This window comes from Andrena cerasifolii, chromosome 14 (assembly GCF_050908995.1).
Source record: "Andrena cerasifolii isolate SP2316 chromosome 14, iyAndCera1_principal, whole genome shotgun sequence".
NCBI classification, from domain to species: Eukaryota; Metazoa; Arthropoda; class Insecta; order Hymenoptera; family Andrenidae; genus Andrena; species Andrena cerasifolii.
In genome coordinates, this window is record NC_135131.1 from 10889516 (window position 1) to 10910055 (window position 20540).

General features: G+C 40.4%; 1 protein-coding gene across 7 annotated transcripts in view; it reads left to right on the top strand.

The window, feature by feature from the left end:
* LOC143376298 (multiple PDZ domain protein) overlaps window positions 1-20540 on the top strand; it is an 84217-nt gene that overhangs the window by 17037 nt on the left and 46640 nt on the right. For all 7 annotated transcript variants that reach the window (XR_013087064.1, XR_013087065.1, XM_076826448.1 and 4 more), the window contains exons 6-10: window positions 7254-7396; window positions 7739-8073; window positions 16555-16689; window positions 17463-17621; window positions 20020-20193. Coding sequence is in view for 5 of the 7 variants with exons in the window: in XM_076826448.1 (XP_076682563.1) it covers window positions 7254-7396; window positions 7739-8073; window positions 16555-16689; window positions 17463-17621; window positions 20020-20193 (946 nt within the window). In the remaining 2 variants the exon portion in view is untranslated. The remainder of the gene's footprint in view (window positions 1-7253; window positions 7397-7738; window positions 8074-16554; window positions 16690-17462; window positions 17622-20019; window positions 20194-20540) is intronic.

Here is a 20540-nt window from a genome sequence, read left to right on the forward strand (position 1 = left end):
CATGGGAACTGTGTTGGTATACACGTTTAATAGCTTATTGGAGTTTTGGGCGTTTTAGAAACATTTTTTGGATTTATTCGCACACATTTTTTCATTATCTTTCTACGCTTTCATATAACGTTCCGAATTACATTCCCAAGGGTAGCGAGCGACGGCTACGTTGAAGGGAATTAATTGAATACTTGAGCACCTTTGTAACCATTCCACGCGACGCGAGATAGTGCTCTCTTGTAGCAAGCTTTCCTCGAACATCAGAGTCTTGCTCGGGGAATTATTAATAAGTCTCGGAAGGAAAAAGATGGCTGGGCCCTTCGTTCCTCGTCTCCCCTTAAACGAGAGTGTGCTTCCCTTTCGAATTAATAATTGAACATCAACAAAGAAATACTGTTTTCCAATGGACTTCTCCTCTACCTCAAATCATCCCTCTTCTGTGAAGAACCTTCTTAAGGGGATACAATTACATTTCCCATGTTTTATTAAACATCTACGTCCCCTCTTCCAACCACTAGGGAGTCTTGAAGGAAACACGAATTCTAAATTCGAATCTACATCCATTACTGTTTTACGCAATACGAATGCTCCAGGTATAGAAATTTGGCAAAAATAGAAATAAAAACTTATCAACTCACATTCTTCAATTGGTGTTCTCTTTTTAATATTAAGCTGAAACAAAAAAATTATAAACAGACTATTCTGATTTACTTGAAGTTGCTGAAGATGGAACTGCACCCGTCTTGCTGCAAGGTCCACAAAACTCTTCTCCAAATGTTTTTAATCATTTCAAGTTCCGCGCCACGAGGCGCGCGAAGTGGGAAAGCGGCTTAAGCAAGTGACGGCGGACTTTTGAATGGTAGTATACCCGTGAACAGATCGCTTGACGAAGTAACGCGGTAAATTGCACTGCGGTGGGGTTAATTGTTTCCACGATCGATTCTGTGCCGATCATTTCCAGGCCCTACGCGTAAACCAGTCGAACACGGTTCTCACTGATATTGACCTCCCGGGACTTCGCGCTTAATCATTATCCGCTTCAAATTAACCGTCGATAATGTGCTAGGCGAGATTGCTAGCGCTAACTTCTAGCAGGATTTATGACGTCGATACGAATCGTTCTAGTCGAAGCGCTTTGCTTACCAACTACCACGGTTATTCTACTTTAGAAGATCCAGAGGACACCCTTTCTGGAGGAAGTGGCGATGCATCGCTTCTGTCGCGCGTGGGAACGTGGCTTAAGCCTGCCACTTCCCTCTCTGTACGCTTGAATGGAAGCTCCACTTCGCAACATCGTGCGAGACCACCGCGCTGACGTATTGCTTGTCGAGTCGGAGCTGTGTTCGTCAGGAAAGTTCCCAGAGATGCAGGGAATTCAGCGACACGAAATTGCAAGCGCCACGGAGGAGCACGTACCACACACCGATCCACGTTTAACTCGATGGTTTCCGTTTTGTGCGATCGCGTTCACGGATGAAGGGAACCCTGGCTTTCCTCTGTGTTTCCACGAGAAGTTGGTGAAAGGTCGTCGAGATTTTATCGTCCAGAAGGTTACGTTCCCTGTGGCTGTCGAATGAACACAGACGCACCTGAGGAGCAGCTGTAAAGGCAGGAAGAAAGAAAGCGAAGACGCGAATATTTAAAGCGGAGGGCGAAGGTGGATGGGCAAGGGGGAGTGTGTGAATGGAAAAGGGCAGGGGACATTTATTGTACCCTGCGGGGCGAACCCTTTACGCGAGCCAGAGGTGAAAGTAGAATTATTCAACTGATGGAGCGTCGCATTCTGGATGGTATTTTTTATGTAACCCCTATGCAAATGGGTTTGGGTCGGGGTAGTTGAAGAGTTTGATGGATAAAAGTCTGTGGGCGCATTAGAATTCAAGACTGTTGGTATTATCGTTTGGAAATATTCAGCAGTTTTTGTTCAGTTAGTTGGTATTATTGGGATCATTAGGTACAGATAGAGGATTCTGTTGGGGAAAATTCAGAAATATGGATCGATCACGTGCGGATTCCATAAGTTAGACACGCTTGAAGGATGGAAGGGCAGTTGTCCATTTATCCCGCTTATATAAAATGATTAACGGTCGAGTGAACTGTTCTCCGATATTGGAGCAGATACGTTTTGGATGATACCCATTAGGGTAGTTGGAAACTTTAATCCCTTTGAGCTAAAATTGTGCACTAATTGTAATATTGCCGCTCTAATAACTAGGATGTGGGATTTTGCAAATCTGCGTTGCAGCGGCCCAGATGCCTGCTCTGGTTCCATACGAGGTGTAGGAGGACTTAAATAACTACTTATCAATCAGTATACCTTCGTTATATGCTTATGTATTACTTAATTGCCCAAATACCCAAAGTAATGTACAACACTGACAAATTATAACGACCCCAATGCGAGGAGCTTAATTTAATGCTCTCTGGTCTCTGAGCCCACCGAAACTTCTACACCAAGTACCATACAACATGATTAATAATGCATAACAGTTAATCTATGAAATAACCATTACTACTTCACCAAAAATTTTATCGTTACCTCAGGAACCACACTAGTAGTTCTTGCAGTAACACTAGTTCACAATAATACTATATACTACAGTGCAACTTATAGCAGTCAACGTGTTAATTGTTGGTACATCGAAGACTATCTATCTCGAATATTTCCTCCCGAAATACTTCAATGGCAAAACCGCATTAAACATTAAATTGAAGGGGAATTTATTAGACGCACGATGATCGTAAAGGGACGTGGCGCAACGTCGCCTCAAAACGGATTAAGGGCAGACTGTTCACGGTTTGATATCGCTATAAGCGGAACATTACGTTGTCACATTAAATTACGAACGATGATGGATCACTATGGCGGAATACAGAGCAACGTCGCCTTTAGGAGGCATAATTCATGTTTTATTTCTCGTCCACGGGAGAAAAGCCCTGCCACGCTTCCCTTGGTCCACTAAGAATAGCCTATAACTCGAAGAATTATTACGACTAGTGGCATTGATGTATGTCTGACATTCTTTTTCTTCTGCAGGAAGCACCTTGAGAATTTTATATCTTTCATGGCTGGACTGTTCTGTATTTTACTTTAACATATTTTAATTTAGTATTTTTAATATTCCATATTGTCATTCCTGCTCGATATTCATGCAGTTCTTATTGTATACTGTACAAGATGATTCTTCTAATCTGTAAGGATAAACTACGGAGACCATTCTCCCAGATTCCATTGCAATAAATTGCAACGGTAGCTTAATTATGGATAATCCAATTACTGCTCCTTGGAGAATACCTTAGCGTCTGTAAACGACAGTTATTTATAGCGCAAAGCTAATTTAACCACAAACTGCTGCTGCTCCTCCCTCAAGATCAATAGAGCACTATACATATAATTATTGCTATGTTAACTACACAACCCTCGAAGCTAATCTGAACGCGATGCTTTCTATCGGTTTCCTATATTAACAAACTTTCCGTTCCACTATGTTGATTCCCAGCAACTCGTGAAATTCTTATAGACATAGGCGCGAAGACAGTGGCCATAAATAAATGTTAGAAACATTCAAAGCCATTTTCATTGAGAACGACGTCACGATGCATTGAACCGTCAAGCTTTGTCGTATCACCATGTAGTTAGTGTAGTACCACCTACTCCACGTCGATACTACCTGGTCAATAGATGAAAAAATGTTAATGTAGCCTGAGATATATTTCTATGCAAGAAGAAATAGGAAGACTGAAAAAGAACGAAGCGAAGAAAACTTTTAATACTTTCTGAATATTATGTCCGATATTAGAGTACCCTACTTTTCGATGATATATATGCAATGCAATTTGGACTGGTACGCGAGATACGTGCACAGTGCAAATTACTGACCCATGTCTGATCGCATATAGGGCACTTCTACTTGCTACTCTCGCGTGGGCAGGAAGCAGTTCACTACGTCAATCTTAGGACACATATTTCTCAAACTCATTACCTACTATTTCCTCATTACATATAACCAATACACTCATCTAGATAACACCTATTCTGTAAATAAACATTCAAACTGCAGGTAGGCAAAGTCTCGAACAATTTCAGAGCAGAAGTACCTAGCAAAGAGTCTATCTGTCAAATAATAGTTAGGAAATATTTCATTCTAGTTGCTATTACAGAAGGAACAAAAAAATAATGGCACACTTTCCAATCACGAGGGAATTGCTGACACATTACCACTTTTGTGAAGTTGCCGTATAGTACCTAGTTACAGAAATATCCCAGCCTCCCCAGGGTTGCCACTTAGCCCCCTTGGTACTTCCATTATACAGCTCGTGAATTTTATAGTTCTTTCGGAAAGCGTCCAGATGCATATTTGTTTATGGATATTCCAGTACATCCGTATTCAGGCTGAATACAGCACGGTAACGATGTTGATCCCTCGGCAGGGGCAACGTTGTCGCATCGCGATGCAAATAAAGAGGGGGGGGGGGGACAAAGTGCAGCGGCTGATGGTGAATTTAAATGTGAGAGCTGCTAGCTTAGAGGTTGTTCATAAAATTCCACCGTGCAGTTACTTCCATTGGTAAACGTCAACTGGTCCCCTGGCCCCCTATTAATGAACTTCGTTCCTCCCTGCTGAGGATGTCCTCTGGAAGCAAGGAGGTTGCTTGTCTCGCGATATTCATGGCATTTTAAAATGCACGGCACTCAGTCAAAGAAGCTGAGGTCACATCAGTTCCCCCTCTACACGATATCCTCACAATTGCAGGGCCTCAAAGCCTGTTTTCAGAGTAACCGACACTGGAAACCTTTGAAATACATAGTTGTAGGTATTTGTACAGGGTGCATAACATTTTTGTGTAAAGACCACCACAGCGGGATTCTACGTTTCTGGATCGACGGACATGTGTAAAAAATATTAGGTTGAAAATTTTTCTGGACCTACAAATTCAAGATCCATTTTTTTAAAATTTGTATGTGTTCTATTTACTGGGAAGATGAAACGTATCAAAGGAACCATTCTTGTCATTCGCTGTTTGAAATGATTTTTGAAACGTAGTTCCTATGGTACTAGTCTTTACACAAAAATTTTATACACCCTGTACAATAGTGAAAGGAAGTTTAAAAATCATACTTTTACATGTTTATGTAACAAACTTATTGTGATTAAACTATCAGTATTCTTTTCTGTACAACCCCCTAATATATGGGGTGTAAATTTGAAGAAATAATTATTTCTAATGGAACTATATTCATCAGTGCTATAGCTAGTTGAAGAGTAATATTGTTTAGTCCTGCTATTTTCTTTTGTTGGGCGATTTGTAAGGATTTATTTGATGGAATTGGCTAGTTGGTGAGGAAGAATGGGATATGTTACTATTGTACAGTTTATATTCTTTATTGGAGAATTTAAATATTCCCTGGGGGGGGGGGGTTGTCGATGGACATGGACATGCATCAGATTTTTAAATTTCCACTGTGCACACCCGTGACAATATATAGTATGGAGAATTGTTTGTATTTTTCTTTGTGAAATCTGGGTTACGGTTTGAACGAACGTTTTCACGACTCGTCGCACCTTTGATCCAGGAGAATTCGGGGCACAGATTGCCCTGATCGCAGGCGTGGTATCGTTAGCAAGGGGAGAGGCAGCGAAATTCGCTTTGTCGGAAATTAGGTAATGCAACCGCTATCGGACCACTAAATACACCCCTTTTGCCAGTGTAAAGCTTCCGCCTCTGCGGACGTTCAAGCGTGTGCATTCGACCGATAAACAACCTCGCAAGGGGATCTATGAAGGGGATGATGGCGTTCTAATGGAGTTTTCTGAAATCAGATCCTTGGATCGTTTCCAACGCGCCGATTTTCCTACTATACTCCTGGCGAAATTAGTCTTCACACTGTTTTGCTTCTGTTGTATTGCTTAGTTCCATCATTTTCCTCTATTTAATTATTTTTAAATATTTATTTCATACTGATTTCAAGTACAGTGACTCAGAGATGTGTTCACAGATATTTAGAAGAATAACTAATCGAGGAGTTTGGAACAATCTTTTGTGAGCAAATATATGTGACTGCATTTTTAATTTGACTGATTTATTTGAGGAAATTAACTGTTTTGCGGGAGAGAGGGATATACAAATTAGTTGATTAGTTTCAGACTTTGAAATGATGTAAGTGCTTTGAGATCGAAATCGGGACTGCAGCGAAGTTGACAGAAATATTCAAGCGGAAAGGAAACCGTTTATAAAAGCACACCTGCGTGGACAAACACTGCAATTGGCACAGATTCAAAAAACGGATTCGCGTCTAGTGTGAAATCATGTAACAGGGACTGTCACGCTGTGTTGGTTTCCGCTTTTGAGCTTCAGAGTTTTTGACAGATTACGGTCGACCGTGTGACAGCATTCACATGCTGCATTCTAGGATTTTCGTGAAACGTTAGATTTAATTAAACGCAAGTTTTCCTTAGCACGCTGGGATTCCACAGATTTAATTGGATTTCCTTTAATGGTGGAAATAAACTGTACCAAAATGATTAGCCAGTAACAATCCAAATTCGCCTGCATTATAATTAATTATGAATTTTGTGGAGTGGCATCTGTTTCCTTAATATTTATGGAAGTGCATCTTTGTTATTTGAAAGTTTCACATTATCGTTAAGTGGTTTTATTTTAGAATTATCTAAGGAATTAAAGCAGAGTAAATGTTAGGTGAAATCATCAGATTGACTCTTCGATTGTTTCTGTATCAAATTAAAGGTTTAGTTTTGTCTAAATTTGAGACACTAGTAAGCCCTGTACATGATCTCCATTGTCACTGATACAGTATATTGGAACTTGATTATAGCTGCACGGAAATGGTATGTAAATGCGGCAGCTTTAATCGTAACCATCACAATTAGCACGGTTAATAGATTCTAATGGTCGAGGGAGGTACTAGTGGGGGATCGGTCCGATTGAATTTCGTTTAGCAGAAAACCGAAGCTTATCTCGTCAAACTGAACTTAATCTTCCATTCTACGATATGATTATTGCATTTTGAATTAAACATTTGCCCTATAATTAAACTTCTTCGTTGTTGTGTAATGTGAATAACAAAACGACATCGAGCTTTTTGAAAATCATAATAATTTTGAATAATATGAATGAGAAATCATATTTCCTTTGTACTGACGATTCTAAATAACGCTGTACACTGTTGGACGTTCTTTAAACTCGATTTCAGCTACAAATTCTTTTTTTTTCTCATGAAACCAATTGCTGTTCTGTTTCAGTGACGGTCGATTGGTGGAAGGGGATCAGATATTGGCGATAGATGGACAACCACTAGACTCGAACATCTCTCATGAGCAGGCAATCTCGATTCTTCAGAAGGCGCGTGGTCTGGTTGAGTTGGTCGTAGCGAGAAGCGCCCAAGGTAATTTGCATTCCTCGTTTCCTGTTCGCGAATTCCACGCCATCGTTATCTGTGCACTTTTCGAGGACATGTTCCTAACTTTCCATACCGTGGCACCTACCCTGCACCAAAAACTAGAAACTGCGTCCAATAACCAAAGTTTAAAGTTCACAGCAGTTTGTCACGAAACTCCAAATGAAAATTAGAAAATCGGTTTCATAATTGCATACTTTCCGTCTAATAAAATTACAGTCTCGTTTACACGTGCATACTAATGCCAATAAATATTTGGGGTGGGTCTATATGGACCCTGTGTCCGTAAATCGAGGGTTAATCCACCATCGCGACGTTGCTTGTCGACAGACGTTGGGAGCTCTTTGCCAACGGATGAATTGTCCGGAGGTTCGAGTTCGACAGCGGCCGCGGGAGCAGGTGTGTCCATCATCGGCGGCGGTGTCGGTGCGGCGACCAACCAGGCCAGCTCCGACAAGGATCAATCGGTGTCAGTATCGTCCGTCGTTACACCAGTGCCGACCCCGAAGTCTAGCCAACCGGCCAGTACCACATCGGCGGCAACACCGACACCGACAACCACACCGACACCTACACCGACCTCGACACCGGTGCCCGGAGGCCTCGTTGTCGAAAGGAGCCCCTCCGCCGTCAGCGACGCCTCCAAGAGTGGCTCTGACATGGTGGTGAGTGGCCCCGATGCTTTTTCTTTTCCTATACACCTCCATTATTCGCCTCTATCTAGTTTCCGCTGGAACTATACACCGCCGGAGCGTGGGAGTTGACTGAACTGCTCCGTTCCCTGATACCGCGGGGCAAATACAGGGGTCGCGGGGGAAACTCGCGGCGACACCGGGGATGCTGGCTACCCGAGGAAGAATAGTCGGGAATTTTGGAATAAGATTTCTTTACGCGAGGCTCCCTGTTCTAGATGTAGGAATCTGATATTTTAGAGCCGTAGTTTATTTTTACGTGGGAACATGTTCTTTTGCAGGTTTTTGTGGCATTTTGTAATAAGATTTTATTACGCGAAGATTCCACGTGTTCTAGATGGAGAATTTTGATATTTTAAGATCGTAGTCCAGTTTTGCTTGGGAACATGTTCTTTGGGAGCTTTTGCTCGGTTGTTACTGAATTCGAAGGGTTCCGGAGTTGCTGGAGGAGACAGGTTCTGATGGAAGTGCGATGGAATCAATTTTTTCTTCTTTTTCGTGAGCTTTCTGAATCGGAGGAAGCTAAAATTTGGGGTTAGGCAGATAGGAATAGAGTGGTATTAGGTGCGTAAAAATGCGTTCGACATAAAAAAATGTCTTTATTACTACACCTACTTGTACTTTTACCGAAAAAATGGCAAAAGGTCATAGGTAGCTAAGGAAAATACTTTGCTTAAAAACACTTGTGATATATTTTTCCTTTTAACAAAGACTTTGGTTCCATAAAGCGAACGAACTTTTAGATTTAAGGTGCCTTGCAATTTGAACGATTACTTAGGTTAAAAATTAGAATTACCGAGCTACTAGTCCGAACTCTGCGTTTCAAGAAAACTATCAATTTTCTTCAACTTTCCGTGAAACTTTCAAGCACCTACACGCCCTTGGTGGAATACAGAGCAGACCTTTTGCATCAGCTGCATGGAAACACCCCCCTGCCATAGTTAGAAGTCCACATTGCACGTCACAGGAATACATTGCATTTCCTTTCGTTGGTAAAGCACATATTTCTGAAACTCAAACGCGCGCATCGTAAACACTTCCATCTCCCCATGTTCTGTATTTTCAAAGAATTCTTTCCCATTTCCGTCACCCTGCCCATGTCCCCGAGAATCTCCTGAAACACAAAATGGAAACACAAACACTCCATTTTTCAAATGAAAATAAACACTTCATCCTAAATTTATTTACGAGCATTCCTTTCAATTTTCATAGTACATTTGTTTAAACTACTCTTCACTATATTTACAATGCAATTTTCACTTTTAATATCCCCCTAATTAGACACTGGATCACGTAAGACTGCGGTTACCGCGTTAATGAAACATTTCCACGCTACCGTGGCAGGAAATTTACTTAATCGTTAAACATCCCGAATGTTGGTCAACTGCAAGGCCCCAGACAGGAAATGCCGCATACCCGGAATTATTAATACGATGTCCACGTCTGGAAATTCGTAGTACTCGCGCACCGTCGAGCGAATGGCTATATCCCCTTAAAGTCACCTACCTCGAATGGCCTCTACCCCCGGCAGTGTATGCGCGCTATAGATTTTGTTCTGTCGTTATCGGAATCAGATACGGGCTCCGATATTTCTCTGCGCCACGTAACAACGTCCGTTTGTTATTACATCGATGCAACGAATTAATGTAAATTGCGCCCAACTGCCGGGAAGTTGTTACATCGGGTCCCGTTTCTCTGGGATAATGGGGTATTCGAAGTGAACAAAACATTCTACCTATCGTTACCGCTCGAATACACTACAATCGAAGAAGAACATGTTGCGCACAGAATTTTGCATTTTTTTTTACAGGGGAAGGTACGTGGATTTGCTAAATTAATACGAGTGTTAGGTTTTTGTTGCGAGATCATTCAGTTTACTGAATTCGATAAGAGAATGTATAACGGAAAAGGGGTGGCAGCGTAAGTTGAGAGGCCAAATGGAATTACTGAGAAATTTTTACTGGGAACAATTCTCAAGGAAAATAATGAAGTACAAAAGAGTAACGAAATGTAAGGATATAAGGAGAAATGGACCGTGCTGGGTCAGACGCCGCGTGTGAACTAGTACAGACCAATATCTCTGATCCAGAAAATATTTATTCGCAATTCTAAAAATATATGAAACATTTCAATCGATAATGGGGAGTGGCGGGGACGTTCTGTGCATCATGTTGTCTATTAAGATATCTCTGCACGCTGGAGGGTACCATTGGTGAATAGAGATCGAAGCAGTCGCTGCCTGATTAACATTGACAGATACCTGATAATCGCTTAATAGTATTACGATTAGAGATGGCTTTTGGGCGTGTTTGTCATGTATTTGCATAATCGCGTTGTATTATGGAGCAGTGGGTGATCGGAAAACAAATCGTGTGCATCTAAACGAAGGATAATTCGACCGTGAAATGTCATGAATCCTTTGGCACTCTTAGAACACAGAAGTCCATTTCGCCCTGGAAAATAATTAACACACTGATTCTAATCTAAAAGCTCATAAAGAATATACTATATGACTCTATAAATACATAATACTAGTGCACAAAATAGGAAGATAGAATAGAAAATAAAAGTGGCAATGAATTTTTTAAACAATAAATTTGTATATCATGTCACATTTTAAAATATCCAGCTTATTGATAGCACACGTGTACCAGAATTCGAAGCGAAACGCAAGAAACCTGCCCGGTATGAATTATTGACCCAATGTCCGACCACATATAGGGCATTTCTACTTGCTCCTCTCACGTGGCCAGGAAGCATTCCGCGTCGAGTCCTGAAACATTTCCCCATACCTTTCCCTACTATTTTCTCATTTCCTATAGTCATTCCACTCATCAAGAACTACATACACTACGAATGTAGGTATTCAACCACGCGTATTATCATTGAAAAACATTTAATTTTTGGATGACTAAACACAGAGTTTGAAAAAAAGTACTTAACGAAAAAAACTTTTTTCAAAATTTTGTTAACCGATGTTTGCAACGCTTAGTTCACCATTAAACTTTTGTTTGAAACATTTTTTCTGTCCGTTGTACTTCAGGAGTTATACGCTTAAAACTGGGAGTGCCTACTTGACTTCGAGGTTAGTTTTCACACCCATATAGGGCGATTGGGCACGAATGAAACATACCGTTGTTCTTGTCTTGAGTCACTCTATAAACCCACATAGTTGCTTTCTAATCGGTGAGTGTCGGTTCGCGCTGTTACCTTTTTCGAAAAATCTGAATTCCACATGCCATCTTCTTCCAGTCAAATTGGCCCCTAAAAATCCAGAACTTTGTCTTCCTTAATTTCATAGATAACTCTGCAGTACTCTTCAATTCACAATCTCTATACATACATCACAATCTAAATTAGTGCTATTCGTTCTTCAACCATCCTTTCATAATCAAGGAAGAATGAAATTGTCACAATGTATAAGGTCTCCGACACGAGTTCCACCCCTCCCACGTTAACGATAGTCTGATCGTCAACAATATCGTCTGCAGGAACGCTGGTTTGGCAAACACACCCCTGTAATGTTCCATCTGGCTCGAGTTTCGTCGGTGAAAGGTCGGCTCTCGACATCGAAGAGGCGTCGTTCCTCTTCCCAACTCCTTTGTACCTTCCTTGTGTCCCCATCGAGATCGAGGGTGCTCCGTGGCGAAACAAGACAGATTTTCAGCGACGCCAGCCCGAGCAGCGTCGCGATAAAATCTCGATCGATCGTCGGCTATAATTGGCCTCATTTGGATACACCTTCGACGCTTATGCTTTTTCCCTAAGGCCACCCTCCACCCCCTCTGCATTTCTCTCGTCGCTTTTCTTCGTTCCCCTTTATTGCTTCGCGCCACGGCAGCAAGAAGAGCTAGCATGACGGAAATAGAATTATTGGCGAGAAGTTCTGCTACTTTTTCACGAGCACCCTGCTGAAAAGGCAGTTTTGCACGAATGGCCTGTCGATTTTTGCAGCCACTTGTCTGTATTTTATTTTATATTGTGGCAGTGAGAGGTGTTTTAGATGGGTCACTTTTTCCTAAATATTCTTCAGTGGAATATGTTATTTATTTATTCGTTCGAAATTCGTGTTTCGTTTTATGTAATAAAATATAAAATTGAGGTTTCTGGGTTACAGGTCTGCGTGAAGTGTTTGTCGAATTTTCGTAACCACTTGTCGGCATTTTATTTTATACTGTGGCAGTGAGAGGTGCTTTAAACGAGTCACTTTTTTTAAAAATATTTTTTAGTGGAACCTATTTTTTATTTATTGCTACGTCTTGCAACAGTAAAATATCAAAGTCGGGGTTGGGGAAGTAGTACTGGAAATATTGAATGAAAAGTTTCTATAACTTGGTAGTGAACCCTGGCACATTTGAAACAACTTTGTTTGAAGTATATTAAATATTAATGTTCAGAAACTTCCCTGTGTGAAATTTCAGGATTGCGCATAAATATTTGAGTCACCTTAGATCCTGTATCCTGCCTGTTCAGTAACGTTTCTGTGGCCGAAAATAAAGTTGAAGGGGCCCGCCACGAAGTTTCTTTCCCACTGCAGAGAGTCAAGATCGAATTACCTACAACAGCAAGCTTAATCGCATCAAATTTCCCGTTGCTTGTTTTGCGTTCTAGCCTGTAATTGAGAAACGAGGGCGGTCTTTCAGTCATCTAATTGAACGCCCCTCTCGAACAAAATTCAGCATTGCTTAAAGTTTATTTAGATGAAATTTAAAATAACCCAGTTATCTTCATTTATCCTCTGAATAAAGTTTATTATCCTTACAAGTGCACTTTATTTTGAAAATCCATTTATACAAAATACAAAGTACAAATTCAGCCTTATCTAAAAAAATCATTTATATCTCAAAGACAATCTCTTCCATTCTCCTCCAGTACCATAGTGCACATATAAAAAATCATTTTCGCATTTAAAAATTTCTCCAACTTCCCTTCAATACCCCACGTTCTTACGTAGATAACAATTTTGCCCGTCTTAGCCCCCCAAAGACATTTCCCCGCGAAGAGAATCGATTGCATCGCCGAGTAAAGGAATTCATCCCCTCGGTGTTGGAATGGGAATCGCGAAGGAGCAATAAGCCAATGGATCGTTAATTCTTTTCCCTTCCACCGTCGATAATGAGACCTGGAATGGCCGTGGCAGCCGCATAAGAAATTGGAATCGTCGGTGAAGGGAGCAGCAGCCATTTCTCTCGGCTAGGGGCAATTCGCGTCTCGCTGGGGACGCGGTGTACTCGCACTGTGAACTGCCGCACAGAGGCGTATTGTGATTTCGTTAACGATTTCGAATGACGTTTGAATATTAACGAGGCCATTCGTGACGTGGCACGGGTCATTGTCAATTTCAGCGACGTTCGCGTCTGTGTTGGGAATTGTTCGTTCGCATCGATTGAATGGCACGCGTCCCTATTCTCCGGTTTAGCAACCGCGAATCTTGTTACCGTGCAATGGAACCTGGTAGTAATCACAAATACCTATTTTATAACACTGTTCCAAGAACGCGGTTTCATCTGTGAAAGCCACGACTATTACTTTTTGTACATCCTGTACTTATGGTAGACCACAGCTTCAAGGTATAATCCTCAAACGATTGTAGCGTTTGCAGCATCGTCGTGTCCGTTCGGATCAATTAACAGCTTCGAAAGGCTATGAAATTCATTCAATTATCGGCTCAAAGGGAGCCGCACTTGGGGTCGCCAGAAGTTATCGGTTTCTTTCGAGCAACTTCGTTATCGATGTCAGAAGCAATTCACGCCTCGCTACGGCATCAATCCCCCGATATTGGTTTCCTGTAAGTCGATATAATTCCTTTGGTGACATTTCTTCTGATGGACTGACACGATTGAGAGAAATTGATAGCAGCTCTTCAAATAGAGTGCTAAACTTTAGTTCATTCTACTTCCCTTTATGAGGAAAAAGGGTTATAGGTACTATCGCAAGTAGAAAAGTACTTTCTTCTCTAAAATCCATCCACCTTCTTTTAAGGGGTTTACACCACTTTGGAACCTGAAAAAAGCAGCTGTCTCTAAGATTTTTTGGGGGGAATATGATAAAGAAAATGAAAAATCTATAATAAAGCATTTATTGTACAACTGTTGAAGCACACGAAAAAGCTTTTTGTTTTTGAGTAAGATAACTGCGAAACAGTCGGACCTAATTTTCGACGTCGTGTAGTGGTTTTGCGATACATTAAAAATTGACCTTGCTGCAGACACTTTCATACTCAAATTCTTAGGTAAAAAATGACATCTTTTTTCAAAATTTAAATATTTCTACAAAAAAAAACCATACTTTGGAAAATCCCTATTAAAGCTTCTCCAACTATCCCTTTGTTATAGATTTCCTATCTTCTCTGTCAGTTAAAAAAGAAAAAAGAAAGAAAAAAGCTACTTTTTTAGGCTCCAGAGTGGTGTAACCCCTTAAATCTCGAATTGAAATATAATGACAAATCTTATTCTAAACGTCCTACCAGATTCCTATACATAAAGTGGTGGCAGTAGCTACTGATAGTCCCCCCAACAGCCACTACATTCCAATCCCGACTATAACTCCCATCAACGCTCTCTTTCCTACACTTTCGATGATACTCTTTCCATTCTCCCGTAAGAATCATTCTGCGCGTTCTCAACGCGGACAACTATGACATTTTACGACACACCGATATTTCCCCCCCGATGTCAATGGTGCCCCTATCGTGCCAAGATAAAAAGTCTACGTCGATTTCATTAATCTCGCCTAGCCGCGCTTTCCATCGATTTTTCTCCTTGGAAGCACCGCGATAAGGGGGACACCGCCGTCGTCGGAGGAAATTTTATTATCGGCGCTGTTTTGTGCCCGCCCCTTAGGAGGCTATGTTTCTCGACATTTAACTTGCCTCGATAAAGTCGATCGCTGGAGGAACTGTCCACGAAAGAAAGGACGAACTCTTTCCGAGAGGAAGCAATCTATCGAAACTTGAAGATTGCACTCCTAAAGGAGTTTCGTGGCGTAATTATCGGGGGGTGGGGGTAGGTAGGTTGCATTGCACTTATTCGCAATAAGAGCGACAGAAGTCGAACCGATATCAGTTCTCAGGACGAAGCATTTAAAAGTTCCCCTTTATCTCCTTTACATTAAGAGACACCCTCTTTGTCGCTCATGAAAACTGGGTCCAACTATCGAGCTTCTTAGGGAGCAACAGCACGACTAATTTAGACTACAAATTGGATAGTATTTACCGTCTATATATGCTATAATTTTACAGTACGTAAAGATCTTCGGTGTTAGTCTGTGGAAAAAGATGGTGAGTCCATGGTGGACGTTCTAGAGCTCCAAGAGTTGCTCAAAAATATTTTTTCTTTGGCAGAAATTATCCACATTTGGACTAATTAATAGTGATTGCTCAAGAGAAGTTTGAATTAAATTATTTTCATTTTTTTTATTGACAGTAACCAGTTTCTTTCCCCCAATTTTATCGTGATTTAGGAATTTTCTCTGTTTTATTCCAATCATCATATTAATCACTCTCAAGAGGATTAATTTCGAAAACTTTCATTCATTTTTTCCTGTATGCTCTAACTTTGTTCTTTGGTTGATCAAGGTATAAATCACAGTCAGGAAGTTTCCCCAGATCGAATAAGATTATTTCAGAGTATTCAGCAGATTGGAGGACGTATAGAGGGGGATGATTTATTTTTTCCCTCGTTCCCCCTCGTCTCCAGTTTCCATCCGTCTGCCTGTTTTAACGAGAACTATTGACCCATATCTCTCGTTCCTTTCGCCTAGCTTCTTAACCGTTCGCAAACTCGAGCGGTAATTAAAAAACTTGGTCGAGTCAATTACGTTGTTTACAGAGCGGCATAATGTCAGTAGAGCCGCGGGAATTTCTCAGCGGAAATAGGACGAATCGGATTCCTTCGGCAAATATTCTTTATTGCGCTGCTTTGCAGAGGCTGTGCACGGAAAACGTTATATACAGAGCGATGGGAACTGGGAAGAGCTTGAAGTTCATTTCTAAGTGAAAATAGGGAAATTGATGAAGTAGCTCAGCGCAGGCTATTTTCATACGATATAACCCCTCAATAAACTGATTGTTATAAAAAGTGCTATAAACAGAGGAGTGTTTTTACTGTTTTACGTGTAATATTTCTTGTCGAAATCAGTGAAACCTCTTCCACGATAAAATACGAAAGTAATCCTAAATTAAAAATCAGGGAAAGCAAATGAAGTATATATAGGTTCTTTAATTAAATTTAAATTCAGCAATTTATCATGTCTTTATTTCTTTTAATTTAAAAAACATTAATTGGTGATATTATAATAATTGAAAGCTTATGTCAAATAAAGATTCACTTTTATGGTGCATCATTTATCTATCTGCGAAAGAATATATGTGAAGACGGGAAAAGCAGCATGTTTTCGTTTTTCTGTTTGCCCATTGCCCGCAGTTTTTTCAGCTTCCTTTTCCATTTGTTGCAGCTGAACACGGAATGGGCACAAGTTGAAGTTATAAATCTTATTAACGATGGCAGCGGCCTTGGATTCGGAATCGTTGGCGGACGCAGCACCGGTGTCGTCGTCAAGACGATCCTTCCTGGAGGCGTCGCAGATCGAGTGAGTTTACTGCGAATATACTGTTCATTTTTTTATTTTTATCCAGTGTGCTCTGCAGCTATCGATTATACGCGATGCAATACACAAAAAGCGAAGAAGCATATTTTTTTCATACGAGCTCCAGTTTTCGAAAGAATCGAGCTTGAAAATGCAGCACCAAAATATGGTGGGTCTAGTAATTTCAAGAAAAGAATATAGCTTTCCTAATAAAATTACAGAACACAGTTTATAATAAGCAGAAATTATTGAAACTTGTCATTAAACAGTGTACACTTGCTGTAACGCATTTCCAAATTCGATTTTATGGAAAATCTACATTTTCGATTTATTTATTCATGGAGAATCAATTTCTCTTAAATTTTTTCTCAATCTTTATATTACTCACTCCCAAGAGGAATAATTTCAAAAACCTCGATTTATTTTTTCCTCCAATTTCCACAACAGGATACAAAAACAGGATAAAATTCCAGAGGCCCTTAAAAAATAAATATCTATTAAACCGATTCACCGCGTGCACGTGAATTCGATAAATTCGCGTGTCCATCGTAAATATTTGATCCAATCACGTTTATTCGTTTTGTTAATGCAAAAGATTGCGAACGTGGCCGTTTTATGGGAATTGGTCTGCGGGCGGTCGTGGAAATCGCGAAAAAAAAAATAAAAAAATTGGGCAGAGAAAAGTGGCGGGGAAATAATTGGAGTGTGCGCGCACCCCCAACCACGACGATCAATTTGCGAATTAAATATCGTCTCGTTTGCGATGCGAACTGCAGGATAATCGGCTACAGAGCGGGGACCACATATTGCAAATCGGGGATGTTAACCTGCGTGGCATGGGAAGCGAGCAGGTTGCAGCTGTTCTGCGGCAATCGGGCACCCACGTGCGCCTGGTTGTCGCTCGACCTGTGGAACCAACTTCACCTGACTATCAAGTAAGATTTGTCCATTTTTCTGTTTTTAAACGATTTTATTACAAAACACAATTAGGGAGATAATGATTTCTCGTCCAAAAATGAGTCAAAAGTATAGAATTCAGTTCGATGTTGCTAGCACGATTGATGCTACTTTGTTGGCCACGTTAAATCATTATTGGAGGAATTTAATGCATTTCCATGTGGCAGTAATTTATTTCGTTAAGCAATGGAGTTTCGAAAGTGGTTTCTTTCACATTGCACGAATATCGAGTGCATCGATATTATCAACAGTTTTTTCATTAACGGTGCTCTCGGTGACCAGGAATGGATTAATTCACGATAATGAAATATTTATTTTTGAAATTTGAAAAACTATTCTTCTCCAGAGTTTGTGTATAAAGCAGAACAAAGAACGCGATGCTTGACCCTTCTACTGTAGCATTGTTTGTCCCGTGTCTTACTATCTGTTGTGTTAAGAAAATAGGTTAATCAAAATTCTCCTTAATTAAATTGCAGCAGGGGGCTTTTATTAAATTATCGGGTGAGGTCTGTTTGTACGGTAAATACGTTATAATTGATCGCCCCGTGGATGTATTATCAACGTGAAAGCACTTTACTTCGACGACTTAATGCGACTCTTATTTTATTAGTAGCTAAGTCGATTTATTATTTTCCAAATATTTCTGAAAGTAAAGTGGTCGTCGGATTATTCGCAAATTTAATTACATTCTTCTTGATCCAGTAGAGAGGAAGATAAAACAGAATTTCTTACAAACTTTATATAACATTCAAAGGAAACAATTAGATTGCACATTTCTGTCAACATAGATTTTCTTACAAAAAAACTGGCTTAAAATTTGGTTTGAATTACGAAAACGGAGTGAAATACTTTTTAGTTTCTACGAATTTTACTCAATAACGGGAAAACCATACCTTTCAAATGAATTATTTTCACGCAAGAATTTAATAAATTTCAGCTAATTAAATTGTGCAGTCGCTTGTAGGGTGGAGCGTTTCCCCAATACGCTCTGCAAAGCGAGTCTTCAAAGACCACCGAATTTTGCCTAATATCTCCATTTTATATTTCGAGTTTTAATAAGCTAGCAAGGAGATAAGAAAAATATAATAATTTTAATACCGCATCTTTAAAGACATAGTAGAGGGTGAACAGTGCAGTACTTTTAGAGTTTTGATAAACGTTTAAGTGGGTAGGGTAATTGTTGCAACTGCAACGCGATCAATATCAGCTGAATATGAATATAGTAGCAGATGCTATGCGACTCCAGCATAATAAGTAAGGAGCAAGAAAACCGCCAAAAGTTTTCGAGCTTCCTGCAGCATGAGTTTGGCAGCGAACAATGCGTCACGAGGATTCTAAATAATGCTAGGTATATTTTCCACTCGAGGATATTGTATGCAGAACATCGTTGGAAGTATGGAAAAATCGTTTCTCTTTAAAGTCCCTACGTAGTCTCGTTAACTCTACGATAGTGTCGTTTCGAGGGATGGAACCTTTTGTTCGTTGGCCGCTAGGTCGCTGTGAAATTTTACGAGGGCGATAAGAATTTCATTGCCCTGATCGTTCAATAGCTAGAAGACCTGAACTATTTCGGAGAGCACGTGTACAGCGTCTTCTAGGAGCATGGATGTTAATTTATGATTCAATATTAGTGGACGTGCGAATCCAATTGTTTCCATGGTTTTGCTCTAATCGTGGTCATTATATAATAAAATGTCACCTTACGAGTGCAAAGATATGGGGTATGTAATGGGGAAGTTCTTGATGCACGCTTTGCAAGAATAAGTTGAAAATACTTGACACGGGGGAGTCTAAACCAGAGATCTGGGGATCATCTCAAGGTCTACAGATCTGTGGGTCTAGAGGTATAGAATTCTGGAGATCTAGAAATCTAGAAAATCAGAAATCTCGAAATCTAGAAATAAAAAAATCTGAAACTCTGAAAATTAGAAATCTAAAAATTTTGCGACTTTAGTGGTCTAGAGACTATCGATCTGGAGATCTACTAGTAGAGATCTAGAGATCTAACGTTCTAGACATCTAAAGGTCTAGATATCTAATGGTCTAGAGATCAGAAGATCTGAAAATGTGAGAATCTAGAAATCTAGAAATTTAAAAATCTAAAAATTCTGGAAAATAGAAATCCCGAAATCTAGGGACCTAGAGGTCCAGAGATGTAAACGTCTAGAGACCTGGCTATCGGAAAATCTGGAAATCTAGAGATCTAGCGTGTAAAATAGTGAACCCCAAATTCTACAACATCTTGATAATTACCAGACTCCACACCCTCCAAAGTCCCTCAGTTATCAACATAATTCCCCCACAAATACGAGGGAGATTATTGCAAACTGCAGTCAGACGTGCATTCATGGATTCCAATCGGATACTGCGTTTTAGGCACTCGGTAGCCACGCTCCGATCGTACCAACGAAGATTCTGGGTGACCCGGATGAGTTGGATCGCCACCTGGTGCACAGCGTGCCGGAGACGTATAGCATGCGTCACGTGCAGGGAGATACCACTTACGACAACGGCTACATGTACTCTCACGAATCCGACGTCGAAATGCACGTGAGTGGATCACCACGTATCGATACCGATGGGATCAAGTACATCACGAGTAGTATCGAAATGTGATGGTACGGTACACGACATACTCGAGGCATTTTCGTCCCGCATTTCTAGCATCAGACAGATACGATGCGTTAACATGTCTCTATCCTTCTATAACAGCAATCGAAATCGATCATTTATTCTAATATCTGTCTTCACATAACACACTTTTCTAAATTTGAAGAATTTTAAATTAACTAGTACTAGAATTTCAATTAATATTTTAAAAACACTTTGAATTACTGTTTACACTGATACTCTATGAAATTTCTGAACCTCGCATCTCCTCTCAATTCTTAATCTAA